The sequence below is a fragment of the Sapajus apella genome, unplaced genomic scaffold (genome assembly GCF_009761245.1).
Source record: "Sapajus apella isolate SASKATOON/1434 unplaced genomic scaffold, GSC_monkey_1.0 scaffold12, whole genome shotgun sequence".
NCBI classification, from domain to species: domain Eukaryota; kingdom Metazoa; phylum Chordata; class Mammalia; order Primates; family Cebidae; genus Sapajus; species Sapajus apella.
The window spans coordinates 32381593-32401214 of record NW_022436952.1 but is presented as its reverse complement, the minus strand read 5'-3'; the positions used below and the strand labels follow the sequence as shown (position 1 = coordinate 32401214).

At 39.9% G+C, this 19622-nt stretch overlaps 1 protein-coding gene across 7 annotated transcripts in view; it reads left to right on the top strand.

The window, feature by feature from the left end:
- The window catches only part of AP2B1 (adaptor related protein complex 2 subunit beta 1), a 139498-nt gene that overhangs the window by 117048 nt on the left and 2828 nt on the right, over window positions 1–19622 (top strand). For all 7 annotated transcript variants that reach the window (XM_032280858.1, XM_032280861.1, XM_032280855.1 and 4 more), the window contains 3 exons: window positions 4598–4682; window positions 5605–5691; window positions 12422–12576. In XM_032280858.1, coding sequence (XP_032136749.1) covers window positions 4598–4682; window positions 5605–5691; window positions 12422–12576 — 327 coding nt within the window. The remainder of the gene's footprint in view (window positions 1–4597; window positions 4683–5604; window positions 5692–12421; window positions 12577–19622) is intronic.

Here is a 19622-nt window from a genome sequence, read left to right as displayed (position 1 = left end):
CATAGATCGAGACCATCCTGGTCAACATGGTGAAACCCCGTCTCTACTAAAAATACAAAAAATTAGCTGGGCATGGTGGCGTGTGCCTGTAATCCCAGCGACTCAGGAGGCTGAGGCAGGAGAATTGCCTGAACCCAGGAGGCAGAAGTTGCGGTGAGCCGAGATCGCGCCATTGCACTCCAGCCTGGGTAACAAGAGTGAAACTCCGTCTCAAAAAAAAAAAGAGTTTGGTTTTAGACATAGTCCTTTTGGGCTATTAGTTGTCCAAGTGAAGATATTAAGTAGGCAGTTGGATATATATGTGGTTATTGATTTCCCTCAAGCAAGCTAGGTATGATGTTATAGCTCTTGGAAAATAGTTTAGAAACTTGTCTGGATTATTATCTTCCTCTCTATACCTGTTGGGATAGTGAATTTTTAAATAAGAAAACAAGAAACTGTCTTTCTCTTTTTCTGTCTCCCTCAAACAACAATCAATATCATGTTCTTTAAGGCTGATTTAGTTATATTTAAGAGTAATCAGCATCAGGATTGGAATTAAACTGGCTTCATACTGTTTTTCCCTTGGCTCTTTTTTTAACATCCAAAATATGATTGGCATATCTTTGGAGAACCTAGCATTCTTTGGGTTGTGATCCATTACCTATGTTACCTTTCTTAGCATGTAGATATTATTTAGTTCAGTGCTTTGAAGCCAGAAGAACCCACACATCATCCCATTCCCCCCACCCCGTTCCTGCCTCATTGAGAATCAGTGTGCCTAATGAGAGATGTTACTGATGGAATTCTGTTATGTATATGAATGATGTCAAGGTAGAAAAAAGGTTGAGAAACACAGTTTTTCATTTTTATTTGTTCAACATTTTCCCCTTATTTTCATGCAACAAATATTTATCGAGGCAGTCAATATGCTAGTGAAGATAAGAGTCAGCCCCTTCAGTCAAGGAGCTCATTGTATTATAGGTCAGCCGGAAGTAAGCCATTATTATATGCTATCATAGAAGCGTATGCATTGGGTGCTATGGGTTAGAGCTTTCTGCGAAGTGTTAATCTTGAACTGAACCTTAAAGTTAAATAGGTATTTTTCCAGACAGTAAAGCTCAAGGAAAAGAAAATATTAAGCAGAAAGAACAACATATAAAAAAGGGTACAAAGCTGTGACTTTCAGTGTTTGGGGAATAAGAAGTAATTTTGATGTGGTTGAAGTTCCATGGAAGTAGGCTGGAGAGGTAGGCAGGAGTCAGATCTGGAAAAGCCTATATTCTTGAAATGAACCCAGTTCTAGCCTAGAGTGAAAATTTGAGAACTGTAAAATACAGATTTTAAAAAGCTAATATAAAAGAGATGAACTACTTCCCCCAGTGAGTGACCTGTGTAGTCGATCCCATAAAGAGGTGATAATTTACCAACGCAGTAGCAAAAGGAATCATTAAGCTAACAATTTGCCTTTTAAAAAAATCTCTTTTGATCTCTTTCTTAACATAGTAGTCGTACTACATCTGAGCATGTATAAGATTTCAGATAAGTCTAATGTGATTATCCTTAATTAGGAAAGATTCTGAGTAAAAGGGTGGAACAGGAGATGGTAAAAGCAGAATGAATTTTTCTTTTTCTCTCTCTTTTTTTTTTTTTTTTTTTTTTTTGAGATGGAGCCTGGCTCTGTAGCCCAGGCTGGAGTGCAGTGGCACAATCTCAGCTCACTGCGGCCTCTGCCTCCTGGGTTCAAGCGATATTCCCACTTCAGCCTCCCAAGTAGCTGGGACTACAGGCACATGCCACCATGCCCAGCCAATTCTTAGTAGAGATGGGATTTTGCCATGTTGGCTAGGCTGGTCTCAAACTCCTGACCTCAGGTGATCCGCCTGCCTTGGCTTTCCAAGGCTCGTATGGTGGCTCATGCCTGCTGGGATTATAGGCATGAGCCACTGCACTCAGCCGAATTTTTCTTTTTTGAACAAACACTTATTACAGTACTTACGAGTCAAGGCTGTTCACTGTGCTTTGCAAATATTAACTCATTATCCTCATAACAACCCCATGAATTCAGTACTGTTGTGATCTACATTTTACAGACAGGAAACTGTCAGAGTCAGAATTTGAAATCAGGTGTTCTGGCTCCCAAGTCCATGCTCTGAACCTCTGTATCTGCTGCCTCTGATTTGTGGGTATCCTAGCTTCTCAGACAGTTGTTCTACAGAAGTCTCAGGAAAGCCCTTGGGGTGTCCCAAAACTCCTGAAATTGTATGGCAAAATGTTGTATGTAGGTTTTTCCCAAGAGGGTCAGTGACTTTCATCTGTTTGTCCAAAGGGTCTACAGTGCAGAACAGTTTGGCACCTCTTACTTAGAAGACCTTTTCATCTTTTCCATTGTTAAACGGCTCCTCTTGGCATAAGGATTCTTTTGGAAGAACAAGATGTTTACAAACTCATTCAGACTTCTTAGATAACAATGTTCTGTTCTAAATTAATTGCTTATCCAGCTGATCTTCCTGGGAACTTCTTCCCAAATATTCCTGCCAGGTCCCAGATTCAGAGACTGTAATTATTTCATGTAGGATAGGGCCTGGCACCTGTTTTAAAAAGCCTTCCCAGATGATTCTGATATAAATCTTCAGTTAAGAACCACTAATATTGTCCGCTGGAGGATGGGGATACTATTTTCTGTATCTTTCCTTATATTGCAAATGCTTGGGACATAGTAAACATTAATAAATGTTTGAATGAGTGGTACATTGTGAGATATAACTGCTTTATATTCAAAGATAAACACTTGCATTTCACATGAGACCTTTATATGACCCACCATTAATCTATCCCTATCACCCCAGTTTTCACTTTTTTTTTTGAGACAGAGTTTTACTCTTGTTGCCCAGGTTGGAGTTCAATGGCATGATCTCAGCTCACTGCAACCTCTGCTTCCCAGTTCAAGCGATTCTCCCGCCTCAGCCTCCCAAGTAGCTGGGATTACAGGTGTCTGCCACCATGCCCAGCTAATTTTTATTTATTTTTATTTTTTTATTTTTAGTATTGACAGGGTTTTGCCCTATTGGCCAGACTGGTCTCAAATTCCTGACCTCAGGTGATCTGTCCGCCTTGGCCTCCCAAAGTACTGGGATTATAGGCCTGAGCCACCACACCCAGCCATACTCTAGTACATCCTAAAGAATGTCTTCAGTCTCTTTCCTGAGATTAGTTACTCTGCTTAAATTAACCAGATTTAAGCTTTTTGAGAATCCTATCTCAGCATTTTGGGCATCAGGCCATGTTATATATATATAGGTCACAAACTCCTAAGCCTGTTAGTTGACAGGCTAAAAGCAAGGAAAATAATTTCATGGACTCTTCTGGGAGAGAGAACATAATTATGGAAAAGGGAATACAGGCACCATTTAAAGTAGGGAAAATAAGTTGATATTAAATGTAGAAGGACTGGAAGTACTTTAGAAAGAGGCTATTTGGATCTCATAGCCACAGTTTTAAGAGGTCAGTATGCTATTGAAATGTAGACATTTGCCATAAACGGCAGAAAGTGAGAATAGTGTACTAGACAAGCACTTTTTAACTTTGTTTTTAGAGCAAAATGAGATAGAAACAGGTATGGTTACTGATTATAGAACTTGCTCAGATAAATGTTCTCGTACAGTGCTAACAGCATAGATAGGAAAAGTCATTAGTGACGGAAACCAGTGGGAGGTGGTGACTTAGAGCAAGCCAAGCCGCCTCCTACTGTCTCTTCTTACAGTATATGGGCCTTATAATCTGCTGCTGTGCAATTTGCCTGTTCCTGAAAGTATATACTAATCAGTGTTGCCGTGAATAAAAGTACTTACTGTAGCTTTTTAAAAAACAGCATGTTCCGAATTAAGCAATCTATGGTAGAATCATAGTCAAGAAGTTTGTATTGTGAGAAGAAAATTCATTTATTTGCTTGCTTAAAGATTTTTTGTTCTTATAGTCATCAGGTTTACCAATGTTAGCTCCAACAAGCTTTTTCCAACCATAAGACCTGGGAAATAAGGTTTACAAAAGAAAGAATTTTAAAACTGATATCTTAAAAAATAAAGAGGTAGCATGGTACTAGTTATTGTGCGGAGAAATAAAAATCAAGATTTAGCATCAAACCTCTGTTTGCATCCGAATTCTTCTGTGTACTAGCTACATGACTGTGGATGTTAGTCTTTCGAAACCTGTTTCATTCATTATCTGTGAAATAGAGGAGAATGTTACCTACTTTGTTTGAGATCATTATAATGAGAGTTAGAAATAATATCATTAGTAGGTAACGTAGTAAGTGATAGCAGCTACTATTAATCATAGAGACAAAAAACAACAGACTAGCTTATTCCTGGTATACAAGTTGTGCCTTGAAGACAGGCCTTTTGGAAGGAGGTAGAGTTGCAGGTTGTCGCAGTTCTATACAATGTTGAGTAAGTAAGGGTGTGCTTTGCAGTATATGTGCCAGCGTGTCTTGATTTGGGGAGACCTGCACTGACCGAAAGAGGAAGGAAATAGGCATATTTCTAGACACAGTGTTGCTCTTTCCCTCCTACCTGGCTCCCTACAATGTCCTCATTTTACCTTGTTGCTTTCCTGGCAGGTGGCTGTGAAAAACAATATCGATGTCTTCTACTTCAGCTGCCTCATCCCACTCAATGTGCTTTTTGTAGAAGATGGCAAAATGGGTAAGTACGTTCCTGCCTATCCTGCGGAATATACCTTTGCCCTTCTTCTGCATGTCAGGCAGAGCATAGCCCCAGAAGTACAAGTTATTTTGAGGTTAAAAAAATGGAATAAGGATATTTTAAAGTTCTTAATAATTGCTCATTATTTATTCTCCCGAGTCACAGTTGTTCTTGCTTTGCCATTGGTCTCTAAATCACAGTGCCCGATACTTGAATAATTCAGTCACCCAAGATACATAGTAAGAGGTTTGGGGACCTAGTAAATATGGATTTGAATCTCAGCTGTCCCGTTTATTTGCTGTGTGACTGGTCAAGGTAATAAACTTTTTGTAATTTCCATTTCCAAATTTACAGTGTAAATAATTTTTATAATGATTTAATGAGATAATACATGTAAATTTAGCACTTTACTGTGTACTGAATTCATACTGCCTCAAGCTAAGAATTCAGTAATTTGTAATAAACCATCAGTACTCCTGATGTGTCTATTGACATTTCTCTCTTCCCTTATTTATGAACCACAATCTAATAAAACTGGCTTATAGTGGTGCATATTAAACTATGATGGCACTAAATTGATTTGATTCTCAGAATAGCTCTTTGGGTAGGCAGGACAGATGTAATTATAGATGAAGAAACTAAGGCTCAGAAAGGTCATAAGTCACCAAAATACGAAAACAAGGGAGCCAAAATGAAACCCTAGATGTAGACTCTTTTCCAATGTATCTTAGTGTTGTTGATAAGGGATTAATTGAACTGGATCATAGCACTTTTGCAGAGCTCAGAATTGCCTCCAGTCCCAGCCTGCTGTTAGCTATTTTGCAAGGACCAGCATGACAAAGGAACAATGATGCTAGGCATCAGAAATCAGAATACTGACAGATTATGCACATCCATCCTTCCCCTCTGCTTCCCCATACAGAGCGCCAGGTCTTTCTTGCAACATGGAAGGATATTCCCAATGAAAATGAACTTCAGTTTCAGATTAAGGAATGTCACTTAAATGCTGGTGAGTAATGTACTCTAAATTTCATTTTCATCTTAGTAAATCAAATTAGATATTTGAGATTTTAATCTTTCTTTTGCCTACCCTTTTATCCTCCCCTGTATCCACTATGTTTCTAGTGGATATATATGGTAGATGCATTACTTTGCAAACCCCTGTTTAAAAACATGGTATGTTTTGATATAGGTACTAGAGTACTTACAAGCTAACAGATTTAGGCAACAAACTAGAATCAGCCCATCTACCCAATTCTTCACTACGTAAAGATATGTTAGTTCTATTACTTAAACATCCTAATAATCAAAAACTGAAGTGGCACTTGAGAATATTCACTCCCCTAGTAAATCAATTGGCCATTTCTTCTTTTGTATCAATCTTTGGTATTGGAGGAAGAGTGGCTGTCTTTCTGAGATTCTGTACTTAGAACACTGTGTTTATAATTAAACAATGTATCATAGTTAATGAAAGCCTGGTTGGGCCAGGCATGGTGGCTCATACCAGTAATCCTAGCACTTTGGGGGGCTGAGATGGAAGGATCTCTTGAGGCCAGTTCAAGACCTGCCTGGGCAACATAGTGAGATCCCATCTCTATAAAAGAAAAAAAAGCCTACTTGGTAACCTTTTATTATACTGCCCTGTGCCAGCTTTCATGTGATGATACTAACCTCTTTAATCACCATTAAAAAGCTCCAGAACCTTTTGTAGTTAACTTTATTACTGTAAAGGAACATAAAAGGGGTATCCCAAGAAGAAGAACAATAGCAGCTATTAGTCCCTTGGGCTTTGTTTCTCTGAAATATTCCTCAGGAATGAAAGGAGCCCTAAGTTATTCTGAGTCCTGCCTTTGTTTCACTGTTGCTCGCTCTCTCTCTTTCTGTAGAGCTCTTTCTTTCTCTCTTTTGAGGTTAGTACAAGGCTTTGTGAATTTGAACGAAAGTGAGCTTTGGTGCTTGGTCAGCACTTCCTCTTTCCTCATTTACCCCTCATTTACTCATGCACACATTGGTGGTTCTCCCAAGGGTTTTCCGGCACGTTACCATCCTCCCATTGCAGCTAGAGCACAGCACTGGGGGAAGGAGGCAACACAGCAGTACAGAAAGCAAAAAACAAATTAATGCCTTCTCATTCCAGCTTTTTGTTTCTAATTTTAGTTTTTTATGGCTCTATGTCATATTCATCTTCTGTGTTCAGATGAATCTGATAGGGCTTTTGAAATCCAACATCATAGTGATCAGCTTCTTCCTGTGATACCTCTTTTAAATGTGATGCCCCTATAGGCCCTCTCTGAGACATTCAGGAGACTGAAGCCCTCCTGAAACCCTCAGAATAAGACATTCAGACAGACATCTTTGCATATAGAAACTTCAGACAGATGTTTGCCTCTGATAATAATTGTTTCACATCTCTGGAGCTCTTGGAAAGGTGTTTGAAGCAGAGTCTTCTGTAATTTCCATCATAATAATCAATTGGTTTGATTAATTCAATAATAGTTAATTGATTTTTTTTCATTTTGTGCCATATTCTAAGAATATGACAGTGTCATTTCTCCGTCACTTTGAGGCCCACTAGTAAGTTTCCATGAACCTCATTTGGTGATTACGGGAGGTTGGACAGCTTTCCACAGTATAAGCTGTTCTTCAGGAAGCCGTCAGGTGAAGAATCCTCAGTGGCTAGTGTCGAGAACCCAGGTGGATCCTGTTAGAGGAATCGCCTCTGTACCCAGCTAGGAAGAGACCAGGCCCGATTATAGTCACCTTTGTGGGAGTTGGTCCAGTGGTAACATTTTTCCCTTAAGAAAAAGTGTTCTGTTATCAATGAAAGTTTAAAAAATACAGCATACGCTAGGCTTCATCTAGAAATTGCCATTGCATGTTAGCAGACTAAAAGTTCTGAGAAGCTACACTGAAGAAGCCTATTTAATTCAGTGTTGACTGAACTTACTTGAACTTGGGATTTAAAATTACAAAATGCTTATTATTAACATCATGTGGACCACCAGTGTTCCTTGAAGATGATCTGGAAAACTCCCTCCGATAGGGTAGAGATAGACCAGAGTGATTGGAAAGCAGGTTTGGTTTCAGACGTGTTCAGTATGAAAGGGACACGATTGTTTAAAAAATAAAAAAGACGTTTGGGTGACTGAGAGCTTTGGTCTGTCAAAATAACAGAATGAAAAAATCCCCCTGCTTTGGAGTTTTGAACCCTTATTGCACCTTGCCATGTTTTTGTGATCTTGTCAAATAGGAAGTGTCTGGCATTTCTTCTAGTGGAGCTGTGCCCTTTGATGTCGTTTCTCAGCAAATTCAGTTTTGATCAATTCTGTCATGGCCTCACACCAATCGCTGCATGCCTTAGGGGCTCCAAATACCAGTGAATCAGATTGCAGTGATACACTGCTCTGTGGCTGTGCCACACGTGAAACATAGGGGAAAACAGCCATTTCATTTTCTTCCAAAGTCCAAGGCCATCATTTTCCCACATTAAATCACTGCTAGTCTTGCAAGGCTACTTCCTGCAACCAGTCGTTTCCAGCTCTTCCTTTGGGTCCACCCCCAGGTCTGGAGTGCCCTGGCCTTTACATTTCTTTCCAGTCTCAGGGGCTCTATTAACATGAACGTTTTCAGCTTTAGTGCCTTCTGATTCAACAGCCTGGGTCTAGCTGAGAGCTAAAAATACCATCCTTTCCAGCTGATCTGCCCTAATCACATTAGCACCAACACTTTAAATAGCTTTTCTGTGCTAGCATAGACATTTGACAGATGGAACTAACACTCTGAGGGCTACAGGAAGTCATAGGCTTAAAGGACTTACCAACTTAGCACTGAGCTTTACTTGGCTCTTTCATCTCCTTCTAGAGAATAAAGAAAGAGACCTTCTTCCCAAGTCTTAATAATCAGTTTTTAATAGGAAAGCATGTGATGGCAATTCTTATGATGCCACTAATTGTGTAAGTGCACCTTTCTGTGTAAGCACCTTTAATTGTGTTAGCACCTTCCTGATCTAACTAGAAAATGTTAGATCAGAAAGGTGCTAACAGGACTCCCTCCTTTCTAGCACTGATCATTTCTGTGGATGTTGGGAGATGTGTATGAATCTGTTTTGCATCTTACCATTACAGCTGCATTTGGGGTTAATACGTATCTGGGACTACTATCTTAAGTGCACAAGAAGTAGTTGCATCTCCAACCATATCTGGAAAGGAATCTTTGTGATAAACAGTGCAACAAACCCATTTTTTTTTTTAAAGAGCATTTATTTATTTATTTATTTATTTATTTTTGAGGTGGAGTTTCGCTCTTGTTACCCAGGCTGGAGTGCAATGGCGCGATCTCGGCTCACAGCAACTTCCGCCTCCTGGGTTCAGGCAATTCTCCTGCCTCAGCCTCCTGAGTAGCTGTGACTACAGGCATGCGCCACCATGACCAGCTGATTTTTTTTAGTTTTTTAGTAGAGACGGGGTTTCACCATGTTGACCAGGATGGTCTCGATCTCTTGACCTCGTGATCCACCCGCCTCGGCCTCCCAAAGTGCTGGGATTACAGGCGTGAGCCACCGCGCCCGGCAACAAACCCATTTTTTAATTTAATGTTCATAATATTAAGAAAAGCTCAGAGACTTAATATATCTATTTTCATTAGTTAGGTACTGTAATGAGAGACAAATATCTGTTCCAGCATGGGGGCTAGGTAAAGGTGAATTCTGTTTCATTGTTTTGTTGTGGCTTTCCCCAGCCTTTGGAATATTTCAAAAATGGAAACTCTCTTCCAGCTAACACCTAACTATAGTTTGGTTGCTTAAATGGTAAAAAGTGTTCTTTTCAGCAGTCATCGTGGTTTTGAGCTTGCTAATAAATACCACAGGACGGCCCCAGATGTAAACTCCCCCATTCCACTCTCTAATATGAGTACCTTCTTCACCCTTACTCCTGTCAGAGGATGTATGACCTTACCTAAAGTAGAAAGGTAAAGGAAGGAAGATCATATCCATACCTTCAAAGAGTTCAGACCCCAGATCCAAAACGCCAAATTTATGGAAGGATACAAATGAACCATAAGAAATCTTATCTTGGCAGGGCTCACTGGCTCACACGTGTAATCTCACACTTTGGGAGGCTCAGGCAGGAGGATAATGTGAGCCTAGGAGGTTGAGACTGCAGTGAGCCCTGATCACGCCACTGCACTCCAGTCTGGGCAACAAAGATCCTGTTGAGAGAGAGAAAGCAAGGAAGGAAAAAGAAAGTAAAGAAATCATATCTTGAAGGGAGTGTAACTATATTTGACCATCTTTTTTTATTCTATACTTTGGGATAAATCTCAGTGTCTTATGCCTCAGATGATATCATCAGCACACACTGAAACATTACATTACATTCTCATTCTCAGAGTCTCACAACTGTAAGATTCCGTCGTGTTTCCCAGAATGTCAAAATGTGTTTTAAAAAACTTAAAAACTATATGTCTTGTCAAGAATTCTATCCCAGTCTGGCTGGGAAGCCTCTTATATCTGGCTCCACTTGCCATTCTTAATCATAGTTAGCAGAATCTGATCATTCTGCAATCTGTCAATCTTCAGACTCAAACCTAATATCTAAAATGTATAAAAACCAAATCATACATACTAATGTTATGAAACCCTCTCTCTATTTAGTCTTCTGATAAAAATCACAGTACAGTCATTCATTAGGAACAGAGGTTGCTGACCAGAATGCTTCCAAATGTATTAAAGTTACATCCATTCAGCTTGCTCATTCTTCCTGACTGTTTGCCATGTTTTCTAATTCTAGAAAAGTGTGTGTGTGTCTGTGTGTGTGTGTGTGTGTGTGTGAGAGAGAGAGAGAGAGAGAGAGAGAGAGAGAGAGAGAGAGAATGTTTCTTAGCCTGTCATCTCTTACATAGTTGGTGAAATAAGACTGTTTCATGATTATTTCTGTAGGAATCCGGGCCTTACCACATATATACTCTGGAATGTATTTGTGCCTATGCAACAATGTGGCTGTTCAACAAAGGCTCCTACTTTGTGTGTTTTTGGTTTCCTGGGAAATGGGCAAGAGCCTTGAAAGTTAAGAATGATTTTTACAACTTAAAGCAAGCCCCTCTGTGTTCAAGGCAATCCTGTCAAAAAGCATTAGCCAAACTCTAGCTGCTGATGTTGCCTAGCAACCTAGTCAAAGCTGCGAGAGCACTTCATTGTGGGAACTAGGGTGGCAGCTAGAACTGCCTCATCCCCCACAAGGTGATTAAAGGGCATATTGAGGCCCCTTCTTCCAACAGTATTGCATATAAGTACCCTGAGATACATTTTTTGACTCCCAAACAGAGCCATTTCTTAAGGTATAACTACTCTACTTGTGTCAGTGAAAAGCTTAGAAATAAAAGGAGAAAAGCTAAGTAATAACTAAGTGTGGTAAAAATGGCTTATGAAAGGAATATTAATGCCTTCTCTACTGAGCTATCAGTGGTTTGAACGTGGGAGAAAGACATCAGAGTGAGAACTACCTACAAAAGTAGTTCACATCTATGTTTATGGTATTATGTCAATATTGGCATCTCCAACACCTATCAGAAGCTTATTCAGCAGATATTGATGACAGGTACCTGTTGTATCCCAGATAATGAGGGAAGTACAGTGCTGAAAAACTCCCACGATCCCTTTGCTCAGGGACCTTACCATTTAGAAGGGTAGAAAGACCATTCATCATGGCAACCTTTTCTCGAAGAGCACAATAGAATATGACAGATTTTTATGTGGGGAGAATTTGGTTCTTGAGGTAGGCATGAGTAATTTGAATGCTCTCTTCAGAAATGAATATAATAAATAGTCAACAAAGAAGCAGTACTTGTCGTCTCTACTCTTAAAAGTTTCTCTTTTCCTGATACAACAACATCTCATAAAGAGAAAAATAACCTTTTTATTCTGGAATGTTGTCATTTCGAAGTGCCAAAACACCAAACCCATTCTTACCCTGAGTTGGTGACTATGAAAGCTTCTGTCCTGACCAGCAGCCACAGCTGGAATTTTAGGACCTAGCAGCAGTCACCTTTGCACAGCTTCAGTCATTCTGAAAGTCTGTGGTTGAGAAAGTTTGTTTCATTATTATTTTCAAGGCATAGTATTCCCTAAAGGCTTAAGAAATTATTGTTTCCTGCTTTGAAAACAAACAAAATTTTAAATATCTAGAACAATAAATTTGTTTTGCAGTTGACTTCTACAGCTCTGGGCCCTTGCCGATCCTGGCAGTTGAGGCCCGAGTGGCTCACAATGAAGTAGTAGTGACTTGGGAAGTAGCACTATGGATGTTGTCATCGGTCTTGTATCCCCATTGATCTGGAGCCACCATCCAGAAATGAATACTAACATGACAGTCACTGTGACATACCCACACACTCATTTCTTTGTCCTCTTCAGAATCTTTTTTTACCTGTCTAGCACCTAATTTGAGATTTACCAACTTCTTAGGCCCACCAATTTCATAATCTCCAAAGGTAACTCACACTAATCCGTAGGTGTACCTTATTCTGTTTTCAGTTCTGGAATCTGATAAGCAAACAATTCATGAACTTGTTCTTCACTTTTTGCTTTTGTGTAGGAGAATGGCTTCTGAACTGTACACGTGTCCATGTGACAGTACTTGTCAGGGAACTGAACACATGCAGCTCATAAGGATGTGAGAAGAGAGTGTACATTTGTTTGAGATTTTAACTGAAGGTGTTGGATTTTGAATCTGTATTTCTAGACACTGTTTCCAGCAAGTTGCAAAACAACAATGTTTATACTATTGCCAAGAGGAATGTGGAAGGGCAGGATATGCTGTACCAATCCCTGAAGCTCACTAATGGCATTTGGATTTTGGCCGAGCTACGTATCCAGCCAGGAAACCCCAATTATACGGTAAGGACTTTCTCAGAATGGGTGAGATGGATTAGAGGAGGGAGGTGAGAGAGCGTTTTCATTTTTACCGAGCACCCTAGAAAGACCTAGAGGAGGTCTTCAAATCCAAGATATACAAAATAAGCAGTCAATAAAGAAATCCCCATTTGCCTCAATGGAAGACCTCCTCTCTGTAGTATCCGCCCCATCCAACAGGTATGGTGCCTCTTGCCAGTGCCTCAAATCCATCCCTCCCCTTGGTGTATACAGAGTCTCTCACAAAACTTGGCAGCTTCATCCTCAATATCAGTTAATACTTATCTACCGTATCTGTGCATATGGTACTGTAACAAGCTGTGGAGAGGATTGTTTACATAGCTAATGTCAGGAAGAACTTTCTTGCTGTTGGAGTTTATGACCTAAGGATATCAGAGTCATTAACACTTTTCAGCAGCATCGTATGACCTGAAATGCTTGTTATTAAAGGTAAGGCAAAATGTAATACACCTTTGGAAGCCTATAAGTTTTCCAAACTAAAGTATCACAGTGAACTAAAGTAAAAATTCTGACAATAGTAAGGCGGAAACAATTGCTTTGTTAAACAGCAAAGATTGATACCCAAGCACTAGACATGTTTGCTGTTGTAAAATGTGATTTCCCAAAAGGATGCTGCTTGCCATCTGCATTTTGAAAAGCAAAGGAAAAATCCTTGAGGTGGGGAGAAATATCGTATTCCTCTGTTATGTTTGAGGTTTTTGTAGGTGGCTATTTAATTCTGAGGAAGCTGAATAGTCAGTAGCTTAAGGGAGCCTTTTAGCGATTTAGCTGAGAAAAGTCTGTGATTCCATTCCTTAATTTTGACAGCTAAGTCTGTTTTCACTATCATATATCGAGGGAATAGTACCATCCAGAACTGAATATTCTTGGTGTTTTTCCCACTAGTTCCCTTTCTTGAAGTAAGAGTAGCATGCATGTGTGTGTGTATGCGCATGCACACGCTCCTGAGTCCTGGCAAACTAGATTTTCTCGCTCAAGCACTTGTGAGCTGAGAAACTTCAGGCTTCCCTCATAAAGTTTAGGCTCCTCTCCTCCACCCCCCACCAGTCTCATCTTTTTTGGAGAGTAACGTACACTGTCATTTATCTTGAGTTTCCTAAGAAAGGAAAACCCCTCTGTGCTGTTTCTCTAGGGACAAGTTTTGCTATAAAATCAAGGTAGTACATGCCTGTAATCCCAGCTACTGGAAAGGCTGAGGCAGGAGGATCATTTGAGCCTGTGAGTTCAAGACCAGCCTGGATAACCTAGTGAGACCTTGTCTCAATTGGAAGAAAAGAAGGGGTTGTGGGGAGAATAACTCCATTTACTCCCTAGAAATTTGCCATAAGTTTGTATATGGATGTGTGGTTTTCTTTTTTCCTTTTTGCTTACTGTCCATTATTTTATTGTGTATAATCTTCCATCTCAGTTAGGTTAAATAACGTGATTACTCCCAGGTTGCAGATAAGTAAACCATGGCTAAGAATGCTTAGTGACTAGTTCAAAGTCTTGTAATTTGCTGGTAGGTGAGTTTTGTTTAGAATTCAGGTGTTTCTTGACACCCTTCTTATACCATCTTGTTGATTAGTATCAGTAAATTTAAAAATTTTAACAAAAATTTTTTTAAATTTTTTAAAAAAATTTTAAAGTTTGGCCGGGCGCGGTGGCTCACGCTTGTAATCCCAGCACTTTGGGAGGCCAAGGCGGGTGGATCACGAGATCAAGAGATCGAGACCATCCTGGTCAACATGGTGAAACCCCGTCTCTACTAAAAATACAAAAATTAGCCAGGCATGGTGGCGCACGCCTGTAGTCCCAGCTACTCGGGAGGCTGAGGCAGGAGAATTGCCTGAACCCAGGAGGCGGAGGTTGCGGTGAGCCGAGATCGCGCCATTGCACTCCAGCCTGGGTAACAAGAGCGAAACTCCATCTCAAAAAAAAAAAAAAAATTTTAAAGTTTGTTAAAATTTCTTTACACTTCATCTTAGCCAAAAGGCCGAGAAGCAATGTTTGTTAAAATTTTTTTAAATGTTTTATTTTGAAATAAAGACTCAACAATTTTTTTAAATGGAATGTAGAGTTTCTGCATCTCTTTTACTCAGTTTTCCCCATTAATAATAACAACATCATATACACCCATACTACATTTTTTAAACTAAGAACGAGATATTAGTACAATATAATTAACTAAACTGTAGACATTATTCTAATTTCACTAATTTTTACATTACTTTTAGGGGTGAGGGGTATGTAGTGTATATTACTGTGAACTCTTATCACGTGCTTTTAGGAGTGGGGTGGGCAGTCAGTTTGATAACCACTGCCAGTGTCCAGACATAGACTTGTTCTGTCACCACAAAAAACTGCCTTAATGTTCAGACTCTCACCCCAGCCCTAATCCCTGGCAGCTGTTCTCTATTACTAGAATTGTGTCATTTTTAGAATGTATAAATTACACTCATGTAGCATGTAACCTCTTAAGATTGTTTTTGCATGCATAATACAACATTCTTCCAAGTTGTTACATGTATCCATAATTTGTTCTTTTTTGTGGCCAAGTAATTGTTCACTGTATGCATGTACCATAATTTCTCCATTCGCCTTTTGAAGAACATTTTTCTCCTATTTAAACAAACGTTTTGAGGTAATTATAAATTCATATGTATTTGTGAGAAATTACAGTGACTGGGTATGGTGGCTCATGCCTGTAATGCCAACACTTTGGAAGGCCATGATGGAAGGATCACTTGAGGATAGGAGTTCAAGACCAGCCTGCTCAATATAGTGGGACCCCATCTCTATTTAAAAATATATATTTTTAAAGAAATTATAGAGTGAGCTCTTCCTGTAAGTGGCCTGAGATGATCTGTATTCAGTTCACCCAGAAAATCCCCAAAATCATACAAAGCAAGAGATTCAAATCTTCATGTTCACTTTAAGAACACTCATGTAAGTGCCCAGGCCATCAAAGGTATGCATGTCCAAATGGCCACCAAGTACTTGAAAGATATCTCTTTATAGAAGCAATGTGTGCCATTCTGTATTATTGTAATGGAGTTGGCAAGGTATGCCTAAGCCAAACAGAAGGGCTGGGCACAGGATGACAGGTGGTCCAAAAGTGTTGAATTTGTGCTATACATGCTTAAAAAGGCAGAGTAATGCTGACCCTAAGGGTTTAGATGCAGATTCTCTGGTCATTGAGCATGTCCAGGTGAACAGAGCCCCAGGATATGTTGCCATACTTACAGAGCTCAGGGCAGATTAACCCATACATAAACTCCCCTGCCACACATTGAAATGATCCTTACTGAAAAAGAGTAAATTGTTCTTAAACCAGAAGAGAGGGTTGTATGGAAGAAAAAGATATCCTAGAAGAAATTGGGGAAAACAAAAACTTATAGCCTGGAAATAAATTTGGCATGGAATAAATGCAAATAAAAATTAAAAAAAAAAAAAAAAGATTCTGTCCTCCTGGGTAGCCACACCCACATTTCTTCCTTCCATATATTTATATATATACATTTTTTTTAATAGAGACAGGGTCTCACCATGTTGCACAGGCGGTCTCAAACTCTTGGCCTCAAGTGATCCTCCTGTCTTGGCCTCCCAAAATGCTGGGATTGCAGGCATGAGCCACTGCACCTGGCCCCCAGCCCCTATATTTTTAAATGGTGAATTTGCTTATACTTCCCTGCCCTCTTTCCTAGTTTTCATCCCATCTGGTGACTAGCTTCTTTCTCTCTGCCCACAATACCATCTAAATCTCCCATCATAACACTTGTCCGATAGGTCTAATTCATTCCCCTAAGCAGCACCCCAGACTCTAAAGTCATTCGGATCCATCCCTTCATCATCCTAAGTTCCCATTATGCTATTAATCTGATCTGAGCTAAGTATTAAGGAAGAAAGAAATCTGGTTGAGCCAGCACTAATGCGTGACAGGATGATGGTCCCTCAGTCTCCTAAGAGGGGTTGATAAAGCACTTCTCCCCAAACCCCAGTTTGTATTGTATTTCATTAAGAAGATATGTTTATCCTATAAGGGTGAAGTTATATCTCTGTAAGTAGGTAAGTCTCACCTGAAAGATAACTTGTCCCCCATGAAGCAGTGTATGTTCCACACCATATACCAAAAGTGGATGTGTACCCTTAACTTTAATTAAGCAGGACAGGTGACTCTTTTGCCCTTGGTGTGTCTAGTTTGGATTGGATTCCTGAGTGGCTGATGTTAGACATGTCACATAAGCAATTAGGAGTTGGAAGATTGAGGCCCAAGGAAAGTCTCTTACCCCCTAGGAGCCTTACAAAATGAGACCCAGAGTCCTAGCTATATTTGATAAACTGTTGATACTTTGTTAAAGGCTGGGATGCAGGTAGGGGTGGGGAGGTGTGGATATTAAGAGCCCAGAGACAGGGAAAGTTTCTTCCCCATCCTTTAAAGAGCAGCCGTAATGCCCAGGGTCTAGGTGTGATCAGTCCATGACTCCCCACCAATGCCAGCCTTGGCAGTTTGAGCTGTTGTTGAGGAAGACAACATTTCCTTACTAGTAAACATAAAAATGAACCTCCAGCTGGAGGAACTTCAAGTATTGTTACAAAAATGTGGAAAAATACAAGATAGTATTTTGGGGGAGTATTTGGGGACTACCTCTCGTTAGTCTGGGAGTTAACTCCCTTAAGCTGTTGTTTCTCTTTTTAGATTCCTCTTCTCTTCCTTTTCTGAACCCACATATTCTCCCACTAGAATTTTCCACAACATTGGCAGTAGAGAAGGCTGTAGAGAAGGAAGTACAAGAATTGCTTCAGGCCGGGCACAGCAGGTGGCTCGTGCCTGTAATCCCAGCACTCTTTGGGAGGCTGAGGCGGGTGGATCACCTGAGGTCAGAAGTTCGAGACCAGCCTGGCCAACATGGCAAAACCCAGTCTCTACTAAAAATACAAAAAAAAAATTAGCCGAATGTGGTGGCACACATCTGTAATCCCTGCTACTCAGGAGACTGAGGCAGGAGAATTGCTTGAATCCAGGAGGTAGAGGTTGCAGTGAACTAAGATCACGCCACTGCACTCCAGCCTGGGTGACAGATCAAGAAACTGCCTCAAAAATAAATAAATAAATAAATAAGAATTGTTTCAGCTGGGCGTGGTGGCTCACGCCTATAATCCCAGCACTTTGGGAGGCCGAGGCGGGTGGATCACGAGGTCAAGAGATCGAGACCATCCTGGTCAACATGGTGAAACCCCGTCTCTACTAAAAATACAAAAATTAGCTGGGCATGGTGGCGCATGCCTGTAGTCCCAGCTACTCGGGAGGCTGAGGTATGAGAATTGCTTGAACCCAGGAGGCGGAGGTTGCAGTGAGCCGAAATCGCGCCATTGCACTCCAGCCTGGGTAACAAGAGCAAAACTCCATCTCAAAAAAAAAAAAAAAAAGAATTGTTTCAATAGGGAGTTTGAAAATCAGGGAAATGCCTAAAGATGCAACTTGGACCAAAGTAGGGAGCTGTTTTCTATATATACAAGTTTTAGAGTGAGCTCACACCTGTAATCCCAGCACTTTGGGAGGCCAAGGTGGGCAAATCACTAAGGTGGTTAGGAGTTTGAGAGCAGCCTGGCCAATATGGTGAAACCTCAGAGTTTCACCATATTAAAACTCTATTAAAAATACAAAAATTAGCTGGGCGTGGTGGTGGGTGCCTATAGTGAGGCTGAGGCAGAAGAATCGCTTGAACCTGGGAAGCAGAGGTTGCAGTGAGCCAAGATTGCACCACTGCACTCCAGCCTGGACGACAGAGCAAGGCTCTGTCTAAAAATGAAAGAGAGAGAGAGAGAAAGAGAGCGAGAGAAAGGGAAGAAGGGAGGGAGGAAGGAAGGAAGACACCAGCCATATTCTTAAGTTAGTTGCTTTGTTTTGTTTACATTTATTAGAATTGTCTTCCTGACTAACATCAAGCAGCAGTTTTGAGAATACCTTGGTGACTGAATATTAAAGCTGTAAATCAATAGAATACCTTCTGATATTTTTTTGTTTGGTTTTTTTTTTTGCATTTTAAATTTTACTTTAACTTTTTAGGTTGTTAGTTTTTTAGGAAATTCAGGGTTGACCAAAATCTTCTTGATCTTTTATCCACAGATAGTCTTACCTTTTGTACTATGTTAAATCGTCCTTAGTCTCTAATAAAAAAATAAAGAAGTAAAATAGTCTAAAATCTCATGGTGCTATATCATTCAAGACAATTTTTGTTGACCTGCCCTAATTAACAAGAAGAATGATGTCAGTAAAATAAAGTATGTATCTATTAAATCTTCTGGTTCTAGAGTGTGTTTTGCATTCTTATATTATTGATAATTCTGCCTAATCTAATACAATTAGGAGTCTAAATCTGGGTTTAAATTTTGTCCTTACTGACTCACAAAATGAAATTCTCAATATTCACCACTAAGATCTTTTTAATATTAATGAAATAAAAGATTAAGCTGTTGACATGAATTGAGGTTGGGCTATAGTAACTGTCTTTTCGTGCTCTTGGCTTCCCTCTTGGGGTATATACTCTCCTCATTATAATACAGAAAGGACTAATACCTTAGACCTTGCTTATGGGGTTTTATTTTACTTTATCGATTGTACATCCTCCTGAAGTTGGAGTTTAGTTGATATTTAGCCATCCTCTTGTCAGACTGGGAAACTGAGGCAGGCAGCTGAAATGACCATCAACAAGTTAAGGGCTTTAGCCTTTCCTTTTTCATTTAAAAATAATCTATAACTCTTAGCAAAGCATTAGAGCAGCTGTTCCCTCTGCAGTCAGAGGCTTTGATGGTTTTAGTATGAATTATTTCCTAATCTCATAGATCCTCATGGAATGGAGGTAGAAGCACAGCACAACTTGAGATTGATTAAATTGAAATTCCAAAACCCACAATACTTATTAACATAATCTCTTTGTTTGGCCACTCCAGTGATAAAAGTTTCTCACCCACTGTGTCAAAAGTTTTCTTGAACTGAGTGCTTGGATGCCTTTAGATTTAATGCCAAC